General features: G+C 41.2%; 1 protein-coding gene across 5 annotated transcripts in view; it reads left to right on the top strand.

Moving 5' to 3' along the window:
• Positions 1 to 230: 230 nt before the first annotated feature.
• LOC117541368 (transmembrane emp24 domain-containing protein 6-like) overlaps positions 231 to 25,485 on the top strand; it is a 33,033-nt gene continuing 7,778 nt past the window's right edge. Inside the window, exons 1-4 of one of the 5 annotated variants that reach the window (XM_034208499.1) lie at positions 14,099 to 14,230; positions 17,643 to 17,898; positions 18,860 to 18,986; positions 19,933 to 20,108. In XM_034208499.1, coding sequence (XP_034064390.1) covers positions 17,692 to 17,898; positions 18,860 to 18,986; positions 19,933 to 20,108 — 510 coding nt within the window. In that variant the 5' untranslated portion in view covers positions 14,099 to 14,230; positions 17,643 to 17,691. Of the gene's footprint in view, positions 1,006 to 13,636; positions 15,658 to 17,642; positions 17,899 to 18,859; positions 18,987 to 19,932; positions 20,109 to 25,485 lie in introns of those variants that run through there. The other 4 variants (XM_034208498.1, XM_034208496.1, XM_034208497.1 and 1 more) reach the window with 4 other exon arrangements.

The raw sequence follows: 25,485 nt of genomic DNA, 5'->3' as shown, positions 1-25,485 counted from the left end.
ATTTTATTATAAAGTTGTGTATATTTAAAGACTGTTGCAAAAACTAAGAAGCTTATAAACATCAGGCTAAAAACTAAATTAAAGATTTTTGGAGTTTTATTTAAATTGTAGTTATTAATTTAGAATTGTTGTCCAAGAGATGCCGGGGAGAGAGAGAGAGGAGTTTGTTCCAAAGCTTTCTGCTGTTTTTACACCCTCAATCTGATAGGAGAGAGACTCATTTAGCTGTGAGTTTCGAGTGGGAGTGGGTAGGGTGTGGTTTGGAGTTGGGCCTACTGTTTTCACGGAACTATTTGTAAGCAGCTTGTTTCCTAACGGACATACACATCCATGAGTCCTTTCAGATGGAGCAAATCCACGGGAGCAACAGGTGATGCAGACTCGCTGTTGAAGGGCGCTATACGTTATAACTATAGGTTATAACCCACTCCCCCTCATCACTCGTTGGTTTGGAACAACACTTAATGTTGCGAGAACACGCAAACGGAGGGGTAGTGTGTAGGTGGCGGTTTGGAATTGGGCAAAAATCCATGGAGTGAAAAATGCTAGCGGAAGTTAGCTTAGCGCGCTAGCTCCACATAGACGGTGACGGAACTTGACTACACAGCGTTCATTGCAGAGACCAATCTGTATTATTTGTCAGGGGAAAACCGTCAAAACACCTATCTGAATGGAGTTTGCGGTGTTTATGGCTTAAGAAACGTCTGGAATATCTCCCCCACGAAGCTAAGGATGTTAGCTTTCTAGCTCGAGACGGACGAGAACGTAGCCTAGCAACACAGCATTCACTGGAGGAAAGGTTGCTGTGATTTGATAAAAACATGTCTAAAGTTGAAACGCTGAGAGCTTTTGTCAACGAGCGGCTCACTGCAGCTGCTGAGGAGATATTCGAGCTGTTTGAGAGGACGATAGCAGAGGAACTGGAGTCAACTTTAAAGGAGAATCGGCGACAACAGAAGCTACTGGACGCCATTTTGAACCCAGAAGTCCGGCTACACAGAACAGGTTTGTCAAGTAGTGTTATTGTTTTTCAGACGTGGGAAGTAACTAAGTACATTTACTTAAGTACCATTTTGAGATACTTGTAAATACTTGAATACATTTCCTTTTATGCTGCTTTGTACTTCTACTCCACTACAGTTCAGATGTAAATTGTGTACTTCTCCTCCACTACATGTATTTAATACCTTTAGTTACTTCACAGATCTGGATGAATGATGTGAAATATAATCAAGTGTTGAATCAGACTTTAGTTCCACCTGGAGTAAATCCACCACCCTGCAGTATACAAAGTCATTCAAACTAGCTGCACCTTTACCAGCTTTGAGAACACTTTCATGATCAATCATTATAAAACATATCATATACACTGAACAAAAATATAAACGCAACACTTTTGTTTTTGCTCCCATTTTTTATGAGATGAACTCAAAGATCTAAAACATTTTCTATAAACACAAAATAACCATTTATCTCAAATATTGTTCAAAAATCTGAAAAAATCTGTGATAGTGAGCACTTCTCCTTTGCCGAGATAATCCATCCCACCTCACAGGTGTGGCATATCAAGATGCTGATTAGACAGCATGATTATTGCACAGGTGTGCCTTAGGCTGGCCACAATAAAAGGCCACTCTGAAACGTGCAGTTGTGCTTTATTGGGGGGGTCCGAAAACCAGGCAGTATCTGGTGTGAGGGGTAGGGTTAGGGTAATGTTGTGAATCGAGTGGCCTGTGTTCGTCGTCCATTACATACGCCTGCCCATACCATAACCCCACCACCACCATGGGCCACTCGATTCACAACATTACCCTAACCCTACCCCTAACCCTACCCCTACCCCTAACACCAGATACTGACTGGTTTTCGGACCCCCCCAGACCCCCCCAATAAAGCAAAACTGCACGTTTCAGAGTGGCCTTTTATTGTGGCCAGCCTAAGGCACACCTGTGCAATAATCATGCTGTCTAATCAGCATCTTGATATGCCACACCTGTGAGGTGGGATGGATTATCTCGGCAAAGGAGAAGTGCTCACTATCACAGATCTTTTCAGATTTGTGAACAATATTTGAGAGAAATGGTTATTTTGTGTTTATAGAAAATGTTTTAGATCTTTGAGTTCATCTCATGAAAAATGGGAGCAAAAACAAAAGTGTTGCGTTTATATTTTTGTTCAGTGTATATTATTCTGAAATGGACCAATCGGCACAACGACTATTTTTACTGTCGCTACTTTCACTATATTTTTGATGGACTTTTACTGTAACAGAGTATTCCTACACTCTAGTACAGGGGTATTCAACTAAAATGCAACGAGGTCCAGTTAGAGAGAATCTCCCCATGCAAAGGTCCGGAACATCAAAATGTCTAACTTGCTTTATGGATTAGTGTGATACTGATATTGAAGTAGCTGTAGCTTTATCAACATCTGCATGTAATCAACAACTGACTGCCAATCAAATTAAAGAAAGTACAATTTAAAAAAAAAAAAAAAAAAAAAAAACTATTTATTGTCAATTAACATTGAACTATACAGTAAATACTGTGGATATGTGTAATGCTCCTCTCCGGCTGCATTTAAGAATAAATAAAATAGCTTTTAAAATATGTGCATCTTAAAAGTGCTTAATATTAGATAAATAAAATAAAGTATAGCAGCAGCTTGAGTTTCCCTTCTTCTTTGTTAACCGTTTCACATCATGACATAACAGTTTCAGACGATTATAGAACAATATCAGTCTTTACACATCATAACAATTGAACAGTTTTAAAGTTTCTCTTTCTTTCCCTCTTATATTGCAGTCCCTCAATCACTTTGTTTTGATTCAGTGCGAGAATTGAGCTGGAGCTTGTCCTGCCAGGAGTTTAAATCTGTGCTGAAATGGTGTCAGGGCCATTCTCATACACACATGCAGGTGCTCATTGGCTAGCCTGGGTTAGCCTGCCCTGGAACCATATTTAGTTTCAATTTTGATCCTGGTGGACTGATCATATTGGGCTCTGAGACTGCTTATTTTTTGTGTCCTCAGTTCTGATTGAGAGGGAATGTTTGGTCAAACACTTTGTGTTTTGTCTCATAGTGGCGTGTTGTCTCTTTTAATGAGCGCCAAGGTCTCTGAACAAATGAGACACACTGGCTCTGTGCTCCCAGTGGGCAGGATGAACATGAACGAGTCCACTCAGGGTTAAAAGCTCTGTTCTCACTGTCCACGTTCCTCTTCTTGGAGAGCGCTATGTGTAATTATTTGTCTCTCCCTGTCTGCCACTAACACCCCTGTTCCCTCTCCGTCTTCTCTCCCTGTATCGCTAATTATTCTCTTCACTCACTTTCCTCTCCGCTTCTCTCTGCCGCGCTCTCGTCTCTTCTTCTGTGTTTCTCTCCCTGTATCGCTCACTCGTCTCTTTCGCCCCCTGTCGGCGGCGGTTAAAATAGAATCACCCCGTCAAAATTGAAATCCCTGTTTAGCCCTGAGCCTGTTTTTCGGGTCTCAGGCTCGAAAATGACATTCCCAGAACAAATGACCATATCTTCTAAAAGGGTTACATTAATAATCTTTTTTCTCAAAGTAATGATAAACCTGTGAGTTGGATGTAGAAAAGTCAGAATCAATATAGATGTTTTTTATTTTTAAAATAAATTCAGATTGAACATAGTAAAAAAACTGTAAATGATAGTGTCCGTCCAAAAATTATTTTTTACTTATAGTGAAAACCAGGTACGGGCTAATGGCAAACAGCCCGTTTGCCATTTTTGTCTGACCTGCCCCTCTGGAGAGAGTTTCTGTTGTGGCCGAATAAACATGATAAGCCCACAATTGGTATTGTAGCGTCTCGCTACGGGAAACACACCAAGTCAGCGCTGTCATCTGCCCCCAGTCACGTGACTTTGTTTACAATCTGACGGCTGGAAGCAAAGGAAAGCCCTCCGAGTCCGGCCTCATATGGCTATGGTGATCATACCAAATGCCCGCCTGGCTTTGGTGGCCAATCCCCGGGTCAATCTGTCCCCGTTTTTAAATATGCTTTTAAAACCACCTCTAGTGTCGGATTGTGGAAAATAGATTTCGAATTTTCTCATGGCAGTTAGTAGGGATGCACGATATTGGTTTTTTGAAACCGATACCGATAACTTCCTGCTTTTCAAGACCGATACCGATAACTGATAATAATATAATATTATATATATATATATATATATATATTAAATGTACCTGTAGTTTTTGCACACCTGGTGGTAAAAAAAAGACTAGTAGTGAGCAAATGACATGAGCATTACTACTATGAACAAAACAAAACAAAGAACAGTTTTGACTCTTCAAAGTGACCATATTTATTTTCCCAAATAAAGTTCTTGCCTTTTTCAAAAGCCTCGTGGATAGGTAAAAGCCCCGGTGCCTTTGCAGCTGGCTTTGGATTCGCCGCTAGTTTAGCAGCGCAGGCGTCTTCGTGCGCTTTTAACACACCATCGTAGCGATGGCGATGTTTCAGGTGACTAATCAGGTTTGAAGTATTATAGCTCGTTGCCTTTTTCCCTCCTCGTGGAACTTCTGCATTTGTTAATACAAATAGCAAGCGAACTATCTAACTCTGAAACTTTGAAATAGTCCCATACTACCGACGAGTCGACATGTTTGTTTACTGTCCTGGCTTCACGGCCGCACACCATTTACGTCACAGCCAGGCATGAGTTAGGGAGCGCTGGATTTGTGAAAAACTCCCCTCTTCTTAAACCACTACTAATACCACAGTACTGGCAATACGGGAGGAGCCGAGTGAAAAACAAGCGCCCCTCATCCCAATCCACCCACACCGCAGTAATATTTCTTTTTTTTTTACCCAAAAAATATTTTTTATATTATCGGGGCTATTAATACTTTTATCTGGTTTATCGGGATGACGTCATAATTCCTAATATCGGACAGATAATTATCGGGCCGATAATTATCGTGCACCACTAGCAGTTAGACTAGGGGACAAACCAGGGGACTTTACTTCGTCTTGACACCGTCAGTTATTTACAAAAAAAACACCTAATTATTAGGGGTGTAACGGTTTACGTACCCGTACCAAAATTATTCGGTATGGGCCCTTCGGTTCGGTACACGTGTGTACCGAAGTGTACCAAACGAATATAACGTAAAAAATGTAGAACGTAAACAACTTTTTGGAAGTAATCTCAGGTGCTGCGTTGCAGCATTCAGAGTAATTTGCTCACATTGGGTTCAACGCGTCATAGAGCGAGCAAGTCATTTCATTGGACGAGAGGCATACTATGAGAGCTGGTCAGAGGGATGCGTTCAAATTAAGTCAGTAATTTGAGGAAATGGCAAACGCAGATAAAGTTGAGCTCGAAAATCCTCCAGCATCATTGAAGTCTCCGGTTTGGGAACATTTCGGTTTTGCAGTTACGTACAAGGATGACGGACAAAGACAGGTGGACCGAACCAAAGCTGTTTGTCGGCATTGTTCAACTGAAATTGGTTACGCGGCTGGCAATACATCACACTTGCACACTCATTTGAAAAGGCATCACCCGAACGTGAATATCACCGGTACCAAAAGAAAAAAGACTGAAGTGCAAACCCAACTCCCACTAGCATTTAAGCCTCCACCACTCGCAGAGAGTTCAGACCGAGCCAAAGCTATGTTGGAGCACCACCCAGTGGCGTGGTTGAAGGTTTGAATCTGGTCCGCGCCGATCGTTTGATGAGTAGTCTTTTCAAGAAAAGGACTCGAACACCGAGTTATGAGATAAGCAATAAGCTGAGTTTAATGGTAAAAGCAACAGTACAAAATACAGAGTACTCCGGGCTGAATTCTACTACCGTGTGATAGACGTATCAGGACAGTCAGTCAGAAGACAGCGCCAAGTATGAACATTGAGACAGCTTACATACAAATTCTGTGGGAGGAGTTGTGTTGGTTGCTCCTCCTTAGCTCTTTGTTATTGGCGATTTCACTTCTGGGCGAGCCCTAGGCAATGAGTCAGCAGCCGTTGACTCCGTCTGGTTCGCCCCATCTTCTTACATTAGCTAACACATGATATCACATGTTCTGCCTCTCTGAAAGCTATACTTGTATATGTTTAAACGTCATCGTCTCATGACATCCTTAGGATTAGTTAACTAACAAAGGTTAACTATTCTTATACCCTAAGGCCTTCTCTGAACATCCTCCAACCTCGAAGTCAGCTCACTTAAAATGAATACATCTATTGATAATTCAGAACGACCATTGTCTCTCTAACTGTGTGACTCAATTCAGTAACACACATCTTATATATCAGGTGACATTAAAATGAATATACCAGAAATACGCTGTATTAAACTTTCTGCTATAACACGTTACTTTAGCTATTACAAACGCCAAATATCCTTATGTTGCCATGTTAGCAAAGCGCTACCTGGCTGTATCTGCTACCTCTGTCCCTAGCGAGAGGGTGTTCTCCACAGCAGGAGACATTGTTAGTGCCAGCAGATCTGCCCTTTCAGCAAGCAATGTGGACAAGTTCATCTTTCTTTAAAAAAACATGAAAATACAATGACAAGCAAGTCCTAATGTCAAACTGGCTGCTCAGGTGCTAGTACAGTTCAAATACAGATTATTTCAGTTCATCGAAATGCTGCACCTTAATGTTTATTTTATTATATTTTGTATTTATTTGAGTGAATATTCACAGTTTAATAATAATTAAAAAATATATATTTTATGTTTTGTGATCATTTTTTCTGCTGTACCGAACTGTGACCTAAAAACCGAGGTATGTACCGAACCGAAATGTTTGTGAACCGGTACACCCCTACTAATTATACTTGTTGTGCTTCTGTCTTTCTGTGTCTTTTCATCTGTAAACTCCCTCACCGCTCGCTCTCTTTTCTTGATCGCCCTCTCACGGAGAACACTTCACTGTCCCGCTTCATCGTAGGATTTCTGCCATGTCTCTACTTTAGTTTGACCATCTCTGTTTGTTCTGTTACAGCTAAGTTTACTCTTGTTTGCATTTTCTGGGCTATTCTTTGTGTGCCCATTGTGCCTAGTCGTGGTCCCTTTAAGAATCAGGATGACCTCATCAGATGGGTGTGTCAGGTGATCATTAGAGAGGAAATAGGCAAAGCATGGCTCTGTGAGCAATGTGTTATTGTTTGTTAGAAATCCAGCTACATCTGCATACGTCTTAATGCCTTTGATCGGATCGTATGTAAGTATTGTTTATGTTAACAATTACAGATGATTATTTTTAGAAAATATTGTATTCTGTGGTGTTTAATGCTGGAGATCTTTCGAGTTGTCTCAATATTGTACAAGGTTAATGCAAGGAGAGTTAAATGAATAAATGTACAAATGGTTGATTACATGTTTAAAATATGATGCCATTTATAACTGTTTAAATTCTAGAATTACAATAAATACATTAAAAAGCTTACAGTAAATATAACAAGGCAATTCAATTCATGTTAAAGCTGTGTTGATTTATATACATTGTAGTGTTGCACGGTGTACCGATACTTGAAAGGTACCGCGATACCCTGCCGTTAAAAACGGTACGATTCCTCCGTTTCATTAGTATCGGTACTTTAAGAATGACGGGGAAAAGTACTCCGGTGAGAAAGCGCTGTTTTAATAAGAGCCGTGTGTGTTCAGCGCTCTGCTTCCACTCCCTGCACTGCAGCCGTGCCTGCAGTCCCTCCCCTCTCAAGCACGTTCTAAGTCCCTCCCCTCTCTCATGCACGCGCTAGCTGCCAGAGCATGTGAGAAAACGAGAAGCATGGCTGCAAGTGGGAGTGCAGCTGCCGCTGCGCCTCGGCTTGTTGACAAAAAAGACGCCAGAAGCTAAATGTGGAAGTATTTGAGCGATATCTCTGACAGTGAGGGCAAGCCTACGGACACCACGAGGCCTGTCTGTAAGACATGGTTTAGATCCCTGCAAACCAAGGGAGCCAACACATCAAACTTGGCTAAGCACCTCGCCGACCGGCATCCAAAGCTGTTTAAAGAATGTAAAGATAGACAGGTTAGCGAATGTGATAGATAACATAATTACATCATGCTCAGCCCATGCCCTCAAATCTAAGTCAAACAAGTGTAATTTATTTTGTGACAAACGAACGTTTTCGTAGTTTGACGAGGCAATTAATGGCAATGATAACTGTCTAATATGGCTATCTTTTTGCTAACTTACCAATGTGGCTAACATCTGCAATGTACATTTAGTCAAGAAAAAAATATAAAGTTAACTATCAAAGAAATCACATAAACTCAAGTATAAAGAAGAGACCATGTTGTAAGAAAACACTTAACAGAAACTACAATTTTATTTATCATGAAAATAATAAAAGAAAAATAATCGGAATCGTAATTCTTGACTTGGTATCGAAACCAAAATGTTGGTATTTTTTGTTTCACACCATCCTTATATCATTAAACCTGTGGGCAAAGGATTCACGTCTTGGTGTAAGGAGGGAGTTTATCTGGCTGTTAAGCTATATACACTACATATACCGGGGACAGCACACTGTTATTAAAGGGGACCTATCATGCAAAATGCACTTTTATACGTCTTTTATACATGAATATGTGTCCCCTGTGTTCCAGGGAACTCACAAAGTGTCAGAAAACACAATCCTCTCTATTTTCCTCCATACCCAAATCTCTAAAAAAGGGGCTGCAACGGATCTGATACAGACTGATCCAGATTTGAACACTGTTAGGACGGTGGCGCTACGGCTATTGGTCAATTCTCCACCTATCAGGGGAATGAGAGGTTGGGCCATGGCCGGCCATTGCTGCTCGAAAGCGCTGGAGACGCTGTAGTACATATGCCAGGCATGAAGGTGTTATTTTCCCCATAATGACCAAGTCGCTGCACATTATCCCGCTTATTACACGGCCACATTCTCAACAAAGTAACGACATGACTCCCAATATTAATTGAAATGCTTTTTTTTTTTTTTTAATGGATTTAGAAAATAATTTTATTGAAATAGTTGTATTGATTTAAATTGGCATGCATCCGCTAAGAAAAATAGTCCGTTGTTACTGTTTGAACTAACGTAGCAACGTCAGGAACTACTTCGATAGCGTTTTTGAGGAGCTTTTTGATTACAGATTTGAAAACATCGCTGCTTGCTTTAAAAGTAGCACAATTCTTTATGTCAAACCTGGGAAAGTATCTAGATATCCCTGCCCTAATGCCAAAGTAACTGCCAACTCCCCGCTCCTGCAGGGGGGCGTGGTCAGCTGCAGCTCACAGAATCAGCCCCCTGCAAAAACAGGGCTGGAAAGAGCAAATAGAGCGAAATGAGGCATGGCTAAAATGCAGGATCTGTTTGGTATTTTGAAAAAAAAACTATATTTATATACTTTATATAGGTATGGCCCTACAATATATGTTTCAAATATAGCATGATAGGTCAACTTTAAGTGATGGAATACTAGATAAATAAGTAATTAGTAGGGGTGCACCGAATGGGAAATTCTTGTCCGAAACCGATACCGAAAATAGGAAACAGTTGGCCGAAAACCGAATGCCGAAAGGCCGAAAATGATTAATAGAAATATATATATATAATGTATACATTTTTTACCAATGTTGTTCAGCTACCTGATTATGGAAATAGACATGATTATGGCAAAACTTAACTTAAATAATAATCACTATTATGGGTCCATAAAACATTTATTCAGCACTTTTGAATGCATACAGTACATTTATATATGTCATGTATTATTGCTAAAAAACATTATATCGCAGTCTTAGTGTCGCCAACTCGTTTCTAATATGCAAAGACAACAAATGCGTCTATGATGTATTTTCGATCAGACGAGATCTCTCTCCCCCGTCTGTGTGCGAGGGGGCGGGGCAGTTTACACACACGCAGCTGCTACATGCAGCGGAGCACACTGCGGAGATGGCGGAGAGAACGCGCTCCGAGGTGTGGTTAAACTTTACCCGTCTCGATGTGGAGAATACTTGTTACCATAAGTGCAATAAGAGTTTAGCATGTAAGCACGAGCAATTTGTCTAAACATTTAGCAAAAGTGCACCGCATGCAGACGGAGGAATGTACCGGGTTCGACCGTCTTTCTAGCAGCTCTGTAGCCCCATCCACGAGTAACGTTTCCACGTCAGGTGTTATGTATGCTAGCAGCAACACACGCAGTTAACTACATGATACAAACATGGGTTAATGATTAGAGGTAACTGAGTTATTTAGTTTGTTAAAGTTTCAGCTATTCTGTTTACAGTCTGTCATCAGATTATTTAATACGATTTGTTAAAGGCTCAGGGCAATCTCGATGACAAAGGTCAATGTCCCCCCCCCCCTGTGAGCCAGCCGCGAGCATGGTCGCCGCGTCTTTATTACGTCATCACAACAACACGTTAGATTACCAACGTAAACCTGTTCTGACATTCGGTGATAAGGGCCGTTTTAACCATTTTCGGCCGATAATTTTCGGTGGCCGAATATTCGGTGCATCCCTAGTAATTAGATACCTTACCGTTACTACGCTCATAAAGAATGATAAGAATAATGCGTATTGAACTGGTTTCATTCATTAGAGTTTATTTAAGGTAATTAGTTAGAAGCCCTATTTTATCAGTATGTCTGCACAGAAGTTACAATGGTCAAACTACATTAAAACAGAATTGTCCCCATTCTTTCTTTAACCTGTTAAGCCCCAAGCCTGTTTTTCAGGTTTCAGGCTCGAAAATGACATTCCCAGAACAAATGACCATATCTTCCCTTCTAAAAGTGTTAAATTAATAATCTTTTTTCTCAAAGTAATGATAAACCTGTGAGTTGGATGTAGAAAAGTCAGAATCAATATAGATGTTTTTATTTTAAAGTGAATTCAGATTGAACATGGTAAAAAACTGTAAATTATAGTGTCCGTCCAAAATATATTTTGTACTTCTAGTGCAGGGGTGGGGAACCTTTTTCCTCTCAAGGGCCATTTCAATGTTTTCAACATCCTCCGAGGGCCGTACAAATTATTGACCTCTGCTTAAAAATACTAAAATCACAGCCCACTCATTTCACCTTTCTTTCATGTTGTGCAAAGAAAAAGCAACCTCTTAATCCAGATATCTTGCCATGACTCATGCATGCACGTGCACGGTTGTGGCATGACCACCCAAACAGAAAGATATGGACACAAGATGTATGCAAATGTGACTCCTATCCATGTGAACATGATTTAAGTGGGGGGGGGGGGACCTAACCTCCTCTAGGGGTCCGGGGGCATGCTCCCCGGGAAGATCTTTTTTTAAATGTTGAAGTTGAAAGCATAAATCTGGTGCACTTTGAGAGCAACATTAGGAGATCTATGGATACATCTCTCAACACCCAGATGAAACAGAACTGTAAACAGATTTCTTTTTCTTTATGGATATTTTACAAATCACTCTCCTTTCAAACTGTATTCTTGTTTATGAATAACAACTTTTTTTTAATGTCATATAGTATTTTATACCTGTTTACTTTATTCTCTTGTTTTTTGATAAATATAATGATCATATAAAGATGTGCCTTTACCTCACTGGTTGTAGAAAAAGCTTCTTATATTCGTTAGCATAGCTAGCTAACCAGATGCTAATAACAACAACGTTATTGACTGTATGATCAGTATGACAGATCACCACTGGGCTTACAACTAAAGACACAGCCACGCAAAAACTGCAGCATGTGTACGGCTCCTTATCGGTACTGCAATTTTTGGAAGTGCCGGAGCGGAGCTGCGTTCTGGTGCTCCCCGTCAGAACTACACCCCTGTCAGACGAGACATATACCACGTGATGACCTTTATATATACAGTCTATGGTGATGACACGTTAGGCTTGTGTTGTGTTCAAGGACCCTGACCTTGGCCAGGAAAAACAAGACACTCACTTGTTTGATTATTTTGCGGTCTAGATTTCTTTAATTTTTTTCTTTTTTGCGTGTGTTTATAAATTACCTCGAGGGCCACACCAAATGGTCTCGCGGGCCGTATACGGCCCGGGGGCCGGAGGTTCCCCACTCCTGTTCTAGTGAAAACTAACCTTGGATGATGGGTTAGTAGACTAACAGCTTTAGGAATCCAAAGTACAACATATAATAAGTACCCTGTATCAAGATTGATGCAAAACAAGTGATATTTGACCTTTTTAGATAGATTTAGCAAAAAAAACCTCTTCTGGGGCCATTTGGGTGGATTTTCCATATCTCTAGCCCCCATTGTTCGATTCTGACATGTGAAATCTCTTTCTGACCGTTAGAGCCAATAGAATCCAAGGGAAATCGTCCCGCACACACTCATGTTAAAAAAAAAAGTTAGCGTCTCTGCGCATCCTAGCTTGCAGCAGAGGGGAGAAATATTGCTGCTCTGATATCAAGCAACAGAAAAGCAGTTTTATTGCTTATGGATTATCAAAACATTTCAAAGGGGACGCAGTCACATTGGATTAACCTATGAATTAACTACAGCATTGTTTTGATCGTTTTAATGCCATTGAAGACCACTTTTGACCAGACAAAGACGAAGGTAAGCCATGTTAGCGTTGTGGGCTATCTAGCGCCACTTGTTTTGATGTACGTTTTTGTTGATAACGTCGCGAGTTTGTATCTTTCAGTGTTGAGGTGGGCACCGTTAGATTCTGTGTTTCCTTGCGATCATAAACGATGTGTTGGATGTGCACCTAGGATAAGTAATAAGGGAGCTAGGAGTGATTATCGGTGCAGTAATAGGTTAGCATTTTTCGCTCGGGTCATTTAGATGCTTCTTATGAGACTTGTGTTTTTGTTTTGGTAAAAATGGTTTGTATCGTCAGTTAGATTATTCCCGTTAATCTGGTATAACACATTAATAGGTTCTTAAATATTAAGATCCCCTGAGACACAGTGTCGTGAAAAAAACTGGTCAAAACTGGTCTTCAATGGCATTAAAACGATAAAAACGCTGCTGAAGTTAATCCAATGTGTCTGTGTCACTTTGAATGATTTCTGATAATCCATGAGCAATAAATCTGCTTTTCGGTTTTGTGATGTCAGACCTAGAGACAGCTTCACTCTGGTGCAAAACTGTGTGCCCGAAGCCCCCACCTTTTTGTTGTACTGTGTGTGTGTGAGCGGGGAGATTCCCCTTCGATTCTATTGGCTCTAACGGTCAGAAAGAGATGTCAATCACCAAAATCGACCAATGGGTTAAACGGTAAAACCCCCATTTCCACCCAAATCACCTCAGAGGTGGAGTTTTTTTTCTTCCCTTCCTGGTTAAAACATGTATTTGCAATATGAATAGTTTATTTAAATAACCCAATTTGTGTTCTTTGAACCTGAAAAGGAGATGGCATTGTTTTTGTTACTTTCATTGCAATTGTATACATGTATTAACGTAACTTCCTGTTTTATATACGACCATCTTTCGGAGGGATATGCTACAGTTTATGTAAAACAATATCGATACTTGGCATCCGTGTATTGATACAATATCGCCACGCAAAGTATCGCGATGCTATGCTGTATCGATTATTTCCCCCACCCCTAGTACACACAGTGGGGAGATTTCTCATTAAATTCATAATAAATGATTAAGTGTTAACATGAAATTAGAGTCTTCTAACATGTCTGCATTCATGTCATTGATCTCCACAGATACCCAGCAGGAGGAGTGTAGCCTCAGTGTTGTAGAGGAGGACCCAGAGCCCCCCCACATTAAAGAGGAAGAGGATGAACTCTGGTCCAGTCTGCAGATAGACCAGGAAGTGGCTGATACTTACCTCCCTTTCACTTCTGTGAAGAGTGAAGAAGAGGATGAAGAGAAGGCTCAGTCCTCCTCACCGCTTCATGAAATCAAGACTGAGAATAACCGAGAGGTAGAGAAAACAGAAACTGATGAAGAGGAGTGTGAAGGATCAGATCCAGATGATCCTTTACAACCAGCTACTCAATACACAAGTTCACACTCTGAGTACGAGACTGACGACAGTAGAAATTGGGAGAAACCCGATTTAAACCCTCTGCAAGACAATGAAGTACCCGGAAGTGGCATTGAGGGGGATGATGGGTGTGCGAGAAGCTTTGTGCATGAGGGGAATCTGCAGAAACACACTGGAGAGACACTTTATAGTTGCACCTTCTGTGATTTCACATCTGCGAAAAGGTCAGGTTTGACCAAACACCTCAAAGTTCACAGTGAAGCAAAACCTCAAAGCTGCTCAGTTTGTCAACAAACATTTAAAAGGAGAGGTGAGTTGGTGTCGCACATGAGAATCCACTCAGGGGAGAAACCATTCAGTTGTTCTGTTTGTGGTAAATGTTTCACATACAAGTCTATTCTGAATAGACACTATACTGTCCACACAGGGGAGAGACGAGTCAGCTGCTCAGTTTGTAGTAAAACATTCTCAACAGGTGACTATCTGAGAACCCACCAGCTCCTCCACACAGGGGAGAATCCATTCAGTTGTCCTGTTTGTGGTAAAGGTTTCGCATACAAGTCTATTCTGAATAGACACCATACTGTCCACACAGGGGAGAGACGAGTTAGCTGCTCAGTTTGTAGTAAAACATTTGCAACAGTTGGCAATCTGAGAACACACCTGGTCCTCCACACAGGGGAGAAACCATTCAAGTGTAAGGTTTGTGGAAAAAGATTCGCCGAAAGGTCGAATCTGAAAAAACACTTGACTATCCACGATGGGAAAAAACCATTCAGTTGCACAGTTTGTGATAAAAGTTTCACATACAAGTCAATTCTGAATCAACACGTCCACCTCCACACAGGGGAGAAAGAATTCAGCTGTTCACTTTGTAGTAAAACATTCGCAACACGTGGCAATCTGACACAACACTCAACTGTCCACTCCGGAGAGAAACCGTTCAGTTGTACGCTTTGTAGTAAATCCTTCACCCAAAGATCAAATCTGAGAAAACACTTGATTGTCCACTCGGGGGTGAAACCGTTCAGTTGTACGCTTTGTAGTAAATCCTTCCCCCACAAATCAAGTCTGAAAAAACACTTGATTGTCCACACGGGGGAGAAACCATTCAGTTGTTCACTTTGTGGAAAACACTTTGCACAAATGACAAATCTGACACAACACTCAATTGTCCACTCCGGCCAGAAACCATTCAGTTGTATGGTTTGTGGTAAAGGCTTCTCCCAGAGGTCACATCTGAGACAACACGCATATGTCCACGCCGAGGAGAAACCATACAGCTGCTCCGTTTGCAAGAGAGGTTTCACTCGGGTGTTCAAATTAAATAAACACAAGTGTGCTGGTGAGAGAAGCAAAATAGAGTGAAGTTGCAGAGATGTTTTTCACGTTTTGTCTTGCTGCAGATATGTTTAATAGAGTGGTGTAGTGTAGAGTCCTAAAACCCCGAAGTGAGTTAGCATTTTACCACTTCGTCTCAGAGCCAATGGGTTTTTTTGAACATGTTTTCTTAGAGAGCGCCATGTGTAATTATTTGTCTCTCCCTGTCTGCCGCTAACACGCCTGTTCATTCTCCTCTCCGCTTCTCTCCCTGTATCGCTAATTATTCTTTTCACTCACTTTCCTCTCCGCTTCTCTGTTACAAAAATGCGTCTTCCCTGGACCGCTCTATGGTGTTGGGTTATACATGCTGTGTGAGTTGAGTGTAAATAAAGAATCGCAGAAATTCAACCTTAATGGTTTTCTTGTTTTTACTTTACTAGTTAGTTCGATCAACAGAGCAGTACAAAGAATAATGGAAATGTAATTACACACCATTATGTTAATATAAAAATATTGTTTAGCCTTTGCAAACATTTACATGCACTAAAACCTATAGAATACACTAGAGGAGAGGGAAAAGCCCAACAAGCATGATAGGGCCTCTTTAAGACACAACATGTCCTTTTCTTGTGATCACTTCTCAATTCAACAACTTATATTCATTACACGCTTAAGGAAATTAGATTTTGAATTTGATGGCAGTGTGCGAAAAAGCACACGTTCCACCGTCCGGGACGTGTTTATTTATGATATCGGACAAGTAGATCTTTCAATTGACTTGTCCGGTGGACAAGTGACGTTTTTCGCCCTCATTTATTGACAAATTATTGATACATTCAGTTTACAAAAGGCAGAAGTCATTCGCAAATTGTCCGTATCCGCCATTGTTCGTTTAGAAATGTTAGTTTCGGTTCTGCTTGTCGATTCCTAAGGAAATGCATCTCGCCGCTTTCTGTACAGTTAGGCGGGGCGGGGTGGGAAGTGTAGCACAGTGGCAGGGTTGGGAAGCAAAACTCGGTTCCGAGTAAGAACAAATAACAATTGTCCGGTACCGGGATTAATAAGAGTTGTGAGGACAGGAGGCGAGGCCGAGCCCCGCGCGGACTGCAGCTCTCTCTCTCTATGCTCCGTATCAGCTGATCGCTGCAGCTCAGCATCTCTCTCTCTCTCTTTCTACACACAGCAGATCCGCTGCCCGTTTAACAGCCTCATCTTTGTCAAACTTTCTTATGTTCTTTCTCTAACACGTAATGAAGGTTATTAAGCGTTTTAGCTCCTGTGTTGTTAATATTGACCGCCATTTCCTTTATGAAGTGAAGCAGCCTCCCTGTCTGTGTCCTCGCGCTGTCCTCACATCCCCGGACCCCCAGACTCGGAGGAGCACAAGGATGTCAGTATTGTTTATGAAGCAGGGTATAAAAAGTACATTATTGAAATGAAAATACTATTTATTTACTTTTACAAACCGTGAGCAGCTGGGCCGCTGCAGCATGTGTATTGCAGGACATGTGTAAGCGTGCAAGCGTCTTTGAGTTGTAGAAAAGCGCTAGGCCTATAGGCTATACATCTAATGTATTATTATTATTATTAGGCCTATGTGTTGGACATGTGTGGTTGGACTCTGTCTCACAGGCAGGTTGCAGTGTAACTTCAGAGGAGACTGGGCCAATTGTACATTCTCAAACTGCTCCACTTAGAACTAACTAAACAATGCAGAGATTATTTTTATATAATTTTATTCAATAACCGTAACGAAATTAAACAGTATGAAGTGATTTGTAAATATGAATACAGATTTGACTTAATGTTTTCATAAATATATTTTTCTCCCAGTTTGTCATGGGACTTATTTTTACCCTCTCAAAGAACCGGAATCGAGAACCGAAAAGCAGAACCGGAATCGTTAAAATACAAACGATACCCAACCTATGTGTGATTGCAGTAAAATCTCCACCGCTCACTTACGTTAGCGGTGTCGTAAAAAACGTGGACAAATGTAAAATACAATGGCGAAGAAGAAGATTCCAGTGGCCCCAATTTTTGTCAATTCTGGACAAGTGAAAAATGTATTCGGACAAGTAAATTGCCAAACTCACTTGTCCATGGACAAGTACTCTCTAAAAACTTTTTCTCACACTGGATGGATGTAGAAATTAATAGCGTTGGTGGAGCAGTCTCTTTTTAAATGAATCTCTTCTTGGAAATATATATATATATATTTATAAATGGAGCAGTGCTACTCAACTCATTTGCTTACAAGGGATAGTCCTGGGATTTTGTTGGGAGAGAGGGGGGAGGGGAGAGAGGTGACACCCTCTTCATCCCACCTGTGAGGCAGCCCAGTTTTCCCACTGACTTGTTGATACTGGTTAATCATTCCTCTCCCCTCCCTCACTCAGACTCTAGCAAACCTCCTCATTTGGAAAGGAGCTCCTCGTGTTGTCAGACATGTTGAGGATTATCCCCTTTTTGTTCCTCGTGCTTTGCGGTCCGGTTCTCGGTGGGCCGCAGACAAACTTCCACGGAAACATGACGGACCAGGAGCTGTTCTGGGGAACCGACCAGTACGACTTCTCCGTGGTGGTTCCTGCCGCCGGCCTCGAGTGTTTCTGGCACTTTGCTCACCGAGGAGAGAGGTTCTACCTGAGCTTCATGGTGAGGCCCCGACACGAGAGGAATGTTTCAACGTTTAGTATTTGAAACTAACGTTTTGAAAGTGAGGTTTTTAAATCGTGAGTATTTCTCGAAAAGCTTTTGGCAGTTAGGACGTTTTATTTTAACCCATACTCAAAGTTAGCTGGTGTTTCATCACAGCTGTCAGTTACTAACTTTCACAAAAAGCAAAACACAATACGTTACATCTTCAGACTGGTTTTTTATTCTTGTTTTAGAGGTGAAATACACAAATATGACTCTTAAAATGAGCATCAAGTCCTCTCTGAACACGGAGAAGCTTTAAATGGAGAGGTTATAGGGTAAGTAAATCCAATGGTCAATGAGTTTGGGAGCACACACATTTTATGTGAGATATTTATGGTCAAAGTGGAAGTTTTAACCTGAATACATTTACAAAATGTATGTTTTTTAATAATGTTTCATTGCACGTCTCTGCTTTAAATGTATATATATATATTCGTGAAATCTTGAACACATGGTAGCTTTAGATGTCAGGGGGGAAATACAATCAACAATTTTTTTTTTTAAAAGAACTCAAACATGATGTGTTCAATATTACGACAGTACTCTTTTTGAAAATAATACATAAAAAGGTCGAAATTGTGCATCAGTTTTTGAGCAAATCATATTATGAGCGACATATGTGCAAACTTTACATTTTATACCAAATATATGTGCAAAAGTTCACATTTTATACCTGATATATGCACAAAGGTGTAATTTTATAATGAATATTTGTGCAAATATGACATCTTATACCGAATATATGTGCAAAGTATGTGTTTCATCACATTTCCGCCAAATATTGCTATGTAAATGATATCTTCGTTAATGTTTTTATGTATCTTGTCTCACTCTATAAATCACTTTGGGCTGCTTCTTGCTTGAAATGCGGTGTATAAACAAAGTTATTATTATTGTTGTTATTGTCTGTGTGCAGGTGCAGTGGGTGACGGGCGTCGGCCATGACAGGCACCTGTCCGTCACTGTGAACGCTCCCAGCAGCCTCATCATGGCCACTGTTGATGATGCAAAGGGTCAGATCAACTTTGAGACTGAGGAAACGGGTACACACACAATAATGTTGATGCATTTCATAACACACACACACTGTGTTATTTTAATTAACTAATTAATAGTGAAATTAGATGTTTCCGCATCATTTTCAGAGGTTGATACGACAAGCAAAAGCATATTAAAACACATATTTTACATTATATTAATTGAATATGCTATTCCTTGCACACTTGCATAATATCCAGCTTTTAAAAATGTGTTACTGTATTTTGGCATTTATTAGACAGAGCCTACAGATTTATATCTTTCACTCTCAACCTTTTTGTGTTATATTTTATGTTTGTTTATTTTCTACTTTTTTTAGTTTCAAATGATGTGCAATGCCCTTTTTAACATGCTGCTGTGACAGAGAAACACTGTCCCAATTTGGTATCAATAAAGTAAATAAACTAAATCCTATATTATACTTAAGTATAACTTCAAGGTTTATTTGAGTATGTCCATTTTCTGCTTCCTATTCTTCCATTTCAATACTTTTTTGAGGCAGATTTGTTTCTTTTTACTCCACTACATGTGTCTGAGAGCTTTAGTTAATCTGCAGAACAAATCCATGTTACGGTTTTTTATGGATTAAGAAATAACCTTATTGATTGTTTTTGTTAAACAGCAGTGTATAGGTAAAGACAGGTTTGTTTATTTACACATTTCAACAACAAGGCTTCACAATAACATAAAAAAAGTTGTTCCAGTTATAATAAAATAATAAACAGATGTTGAAGAGCCATAGAATAGAAATGTAAAAAGGTTAAATTAGAATATGATGGGTATAAAATACAAAAATAAAAGTTGCAGTGCTGTAAGGAATTAATAATTATTTAATTGAATAAAAGGCAGCAGCAAGTATTTTAAAATAAGCATTAAGGCTATCACTTTGACTGAAGAATCATTTCAATATTTTATACATAATATATCTTATATAACGTTCTGTCTCTACAGGTTTCTATCAGATGTGTTTCAGCAACTTCCACAACCGCTTCGGCACCATGCAGGTGTTCCTCAGCTTCGGCGTTTACTACGACGGATACAAAGACCCCGACAAGACCAAAGAGGAAGAGAAGAAGAAGAAAGAGGAGGCCAGCAAAGACCTCAACAACACACTGAGCGTCATAGAGGTACACACATGCACGCACGCACACACACACACCAGGCCCGGCTCCAGGATGAAATGACTGAGGGGGCTGTTAAAAAATCAGAGGGGGCGATTTTTTTTTCACAACAACTAAAAATACTGGCAATGTAATGAATTGACACACCAAGCTTTTTTCCTTCTCACTGCTCTACAATCTCTTTGTTTCTTTATTTTTATTCCGGATTGACCCCTCTCATTCTGTTCTTTTCCTCTGATCCTTAATAACAGATAGAACATTATCAGATGGCTGCACTTTTGGTTAACAGACTAACATTGATTTCCTCAATTTATAAAAGGACAGGCTCTGTAATTATACCATAACCTTTTCTCCTCTATCCCTTAACTCGTCTTCCTATACAGATTTACTTACCTCTAGTCAGGTCAGGATTAAAGAAACATTCATCTGGTTGATTTTTTATTTTCAGGATTGAATGTTCAAACCAAGGCCTAAAACCTGGCATTTCATAAGAAAGTGACTAATATATAAACCAAATGTAATATTGGATCAAATACTACACCAACTGGACAGACACAGATTAAAAATACAAATACTGTATAGTCCCCTGGTTTGTCTCTAGAGTCTAACTGCCATGTGAAAAATCAGATCAGTGTTCCAAAATCCGTCACTAGATGTCGCTCATTGTACCAATACGGTTGATAATATAGATTACCACAACAGTGCTGTGGAAATGAATTCCCCGTGGGGACAATACATCTAATCTAATATTCAATCCCACACTTAGCAATTGAGAACATAAATTCGTAACTTACCTCGTTTAAAGCACTTTTGTTGTAATACTATGGATTTAGTTGACACTACTAGCCGAGTTTCTTTTGTCCAATATTTCGCGGGCAGGTACATTGAATTAGAAGTAGAAGAAGAAGAAGAAGTAGTAGAAGAAGAAGAAGTAGTAGAAGAAGAAATAGTAGAAAAAGAAATACGCTCACGCTACAAACACTGTTACTCTGTTTTTACTGACAAATAATATTTTATTTCACGGTGGTGACGTGAAGTCATGTGACCGTGCTGTAGTTCCTTTATAGCCCAACATTAGCCTCCTTTAGCTTAGCGGTGGTGACGTGAAGTCATGTGACCGTGCTCTAGTTCCTTTATAGCCCAACATTAGCCACCTTTAGCTTAGCGGTGGTGACGTGAAGTCATGTGACCGTGCTGTAGTTCCTTATAGCCCAATATTAGCCGCCTTTAGCTTAGCGGTGATGACGTGAAGTCATGTGACCGTGCTGTAGTTCCTTTATAGCACAACATTAGCCGCCTTTAGCTTAGCGGTGGTGACGTGAAGTCATGTGACCGTGCTGTAGTTCCTTTATAGCCCAACATTAGCCGCCTTTAGCTTAGCGGTGGTGACGTGAAGTCATGTGACCGTGCTGTAGATCCTTTATAGCCCAACATTAGCCACCTTTAGCTTAGCGGTGGTGAAGTGAAATCATGTTACCGTCAGGGCTCGAGCTTAAGGACGTCCCGGGGCCGAAAAAAATAGTGTCGGGGAGGATAAAAAATAATTTTGGGACGAATTTGGGACGAGAGTTAAAATAAAAATACCCTGCTAACTCTACTACAAACGGCGATGAAAATGAAACCGACTGCACGTTTTGTGTAGCACACAGTTATTAAACCTCCTGGTCAACACACACACACACACACACACACACACACACACACACACACACACACACAGTACGTAGCTACAGCTGTGCCCGCAAATTCCTGGCCCGCAAATTCGCGGGTCTAGCTAAGTACTGAGTGTGTGTATTTCGCGGGTTGAGTGATGTACAATGACAATGGCATCTCGTGGAGGAATTCTGAAATGTTTTACCATTACATCACAAAAACGCACAGCAGAACCAGACCCTGGAGCGCCGGCCTCTTTATTTACTTACTCCTCTTCATCCCCTATGGGTAATAAGGCTGAGAAGAGAACCCTCCATTGTATTTAGTCCTTAGCAATATGCTGCGCCTCTCCCCATGTAGGGATGGGTACCGAGCCCCGGTATTAAACGGGCCCCGGGCCGGAATTAAAGACAGTGGTAACGTTAAGCTCCGACATTATCGGACTTTTTATCGGTACTGGAGACATTTAAAAAATATGTCATATGTATTATTGCTACATACATATTATATCGCAGTTTTAGTTTCGCCAACTCCGTTTCTAATATGCAATAACAACTCTACAACATGCTTCTATGATGTATTTTCGAGCTTTCCAATCCAGACGAGATCTCTCTCTCCCGTCTGTGTGCGAGGGGGCGGGCCGTTTGTAAAGGCCTCCTGACTGTGTTACAGACTGTTGTTACAACCTGCCTTAAGGCTGGAACAAATAGGGAGGCCACACAGAGTTAAATGCCAAATATCTGTTTATTTAACAGGTTAAAGAAAAACACCTCCGATGAATAGTGTACGTAAGAATCAGACTGTCAGTAGTGTGAGCAGTGTGTGGAAGGGTGTTGTAGCATGTTGGAGGGTGCATCAAACCTAACACAGGCTGTAGGCTGAGGTTGCTGCAGCATGCCAGGATCAGAATCAGAGACTGATCCTTGCAGCTGGGCAACCTTTATACCTTCTTGAGGCTCCGCCTCTAGATGGGCGGGCACAAACAGGACAACACTCCCAGCACCTGCCAGAGGACAGCAAGGCAGGGAGCACAGTCAGGCAGAAGGGGGGAGGGGTCGTCACACCCCCTCCCTTAAAATGGAGGACCCACTAGGATCCTCCAACCCGGGGCACAAAATCACAGACACAAAACACAATAGACAAAACCAAGTTAACCTTGAAATGTTCATACAACCTGCAAGCACATCTGTAGCATCTAACTCACCCCCTCAGCAACTTTGGTACCCAAGAAGCATTTTAAGAGAGGGCAAAAAACAGACACCCCTGCAGGGAGAAAAACACTAGTTAACCTAAGAGGTTATAGCCCTGGACATGGCATCAGCCACTGTATTATCCACACCTTTGACATGCCTAACGTCCAGATGAAAAGGCTGGAGGAAGAGACACCAATGTATAAGGCGTTTGATTAGATCAACTAATTATGTTCGCTGTGGCTCAGTTACATGACTAAACATTTCATCCGGTAGAACTTGGCTGTACAGAGCCTGAAGGGTGGGATCGTTCTTTTGCTCTTTCCCAAGGTCGCTACAAGATAAAGGCAAAGGAAAGGTAGGCACAGGAAATACAGATTATTTTTTCTTATCTTTTGTAAGGTCACAAACATTACGGCTTGCAGCACGTGTTACTGTGCCGGTGGCAGGCATCACAGAAGGGGTTTTGGGGAACTTAGCACCTTCTATCTGGGAGATTGGAGATCCAGGCCATACTCGATCATCAGCCAGGTCATTTCCCAAGATGATCTGTATGCCCCCCATAGGCAGAGAAGGACGCACTCCCATGACCACTTCCCCTTGCAGCAGACTGGAGACTAATGTCAGTTTATGCTGTGGAGCAGAGAAGACGGTTAATCCCTTCCCCTTGCAGCAGAGTGGAGATTAATGTCAGTTTATGCTGTGGAGCAGAGAAGACGGTTAATCCCTTCCCCCGGACCTCAACACTGGAACCGGTGTCTGTCTTAGGAGAGAAAGGTAACACAGAACCAACAATAAACGAGTCCAACGCCCCTGAGTCCCTTAATATCTTTACCAGTACCTTCTCTTTACTCCCGACCAGTGAAACAAAACCATCAGACACAAAAGCTTTATAACCAGGGTCTATCTCCTCATGTTCACTGACAGGAGCCTGAATTACCGATTCAGATAAGGAGGACTGAGTGTGTTTCCGCACAGCCGCAATGGCACTTTCCCTTTCCACTGCACGTAACGATGCCACAGCCCCAGACGCTTTTGCCGACACAGGCCCAGGCCTGGACTTTCTCTTCCACTCAGGACAATCGTTTCTCCAGTGTCCTTTATTAAAACAGTAATTACAGACATGATTGGGGTCAAACTTACCCCGATTTCCACGGTCAATCCTAACTGGAAACTTACTCTCTTTGTATCCCGCATCTCCACGACCACGGCTGTCGCCAAAAAACACTTTATGGGTCAGAGTAAACTCATCTGCCAGCTTGGCTGCCTCTGAAACTCTGTTTACTTTCTGCTCATTAATGTATGTAACAACACGATCAGGCAAGGTACTTTTGAATTGCTCAAGCAAGATAAGCTCCTGCAGATCTTCCAGAGTTTTTACCTGTGAGGAAACACACCAACGGTTCAAACTAGTGGTTAAATCACGAGCAAACTCCATGTGTGACTGCTTCTCATTTCTGAGTAACCTAAAGCACTGTCAATATGCTTCAGGTACTAACTCAAATGCCTGAAGTACAGCAGCTTTCACCAACTGGTAATTGCTACTGTCTTCAGCAGTCATGGCAGCGAAAGCCTCCTGGGCCTTTCCAGTGAAGACACACTGAAGCAGAAGGGTGCGCTCAACATCAGACCAGTCTCGTGCTTCTGCTAGACGCTCAAATAACACAAAGAAAATGTCTGGGTCCTTTTCGTTGAAGCTCGGAACTATCCTCAAATTAACAGCAATATCAAATGCTTGATTTACAGGAACCTGACCTACAGTCTCTGCAGCTCTCCTGGTCTCAGATGGAAGCTTACCTTCACTCATCAGCTCCAATCTATAGCGCTCCAAGTCTAGTTTTTGTCTAACCTGAACTTGAGCCATCTCCGCTTCCTGAAGACGGGCATTTTGTCTCAACTTTTCAACCTCCACATCACGTTCCAAGTGTAGCATTAGAAGCTCTTTCTGTTCTTTAAATGATAGTCCAATCCCAAGTCCAGACAGGACTGGAACCACACCTGAAACATTACCTGACTCAATTGACTGTTGGGAGGCAGGCCCCAGAAAGACAGACAACACTTTTTTCCACTAACTGTGCCTTTATTTTTTACCAACAACTCCTCTTTATTCAACTTGTGTCTCTCATTGCTTATACCTAACAGGAATAAGGGTTCCAAACATTTGACAGCCTTTAACACAAAACTGCAATACCGGAAAACATAGCTTGCCTTGGACAGAAACACAACTGTGAGTAAGACCAACCTGACCTATTTTCCCCTACAAAACTCAGAGTCAACCAACAAGCTGTGTGAACAGTCCCCGACTGAAATAGGTCACCATGTCCTTTAACCAGCACCGGAAACGATCCTGGACGAGCCCCCACTTGAAAAATAGGGAGGCCACACAGAGTTAAATGCCAAATATCTGTTTATTTAACAGGTTAAAGAAAAACACCTCCGATGAATAGTGTACGTAAAAATCAGACTGTCAGTAGTGTGAGCAGTGTGTGTGGAAGGGTGTTGTAGCATGTTGGAGGGTGCATCAAACCTAACACAGGCTG

The sequence above is a fragment of the Gymnodraco acuticeps genome, unplaced genomic scaffold (genome assembly GCF_902827175.1).
Source record: "Gymnodraco acuticeps unplaced genomic scaffold, fGymAcu1.1, whole genome shotgun sequence".
In the NCBI taxonomy this organism is placed as follows: Eukaryota; Metazoa; Chordata; class Actinopteri; order Perciformes; family Bathydraconidae; genus Gymnodraco; species Gymnodraco acuticeps.
The sequence above is the reverse complement of the archived record's forward strand: the minus strand, read 5'-3'. Positions and strand labels throughout refer to the sequence as shown.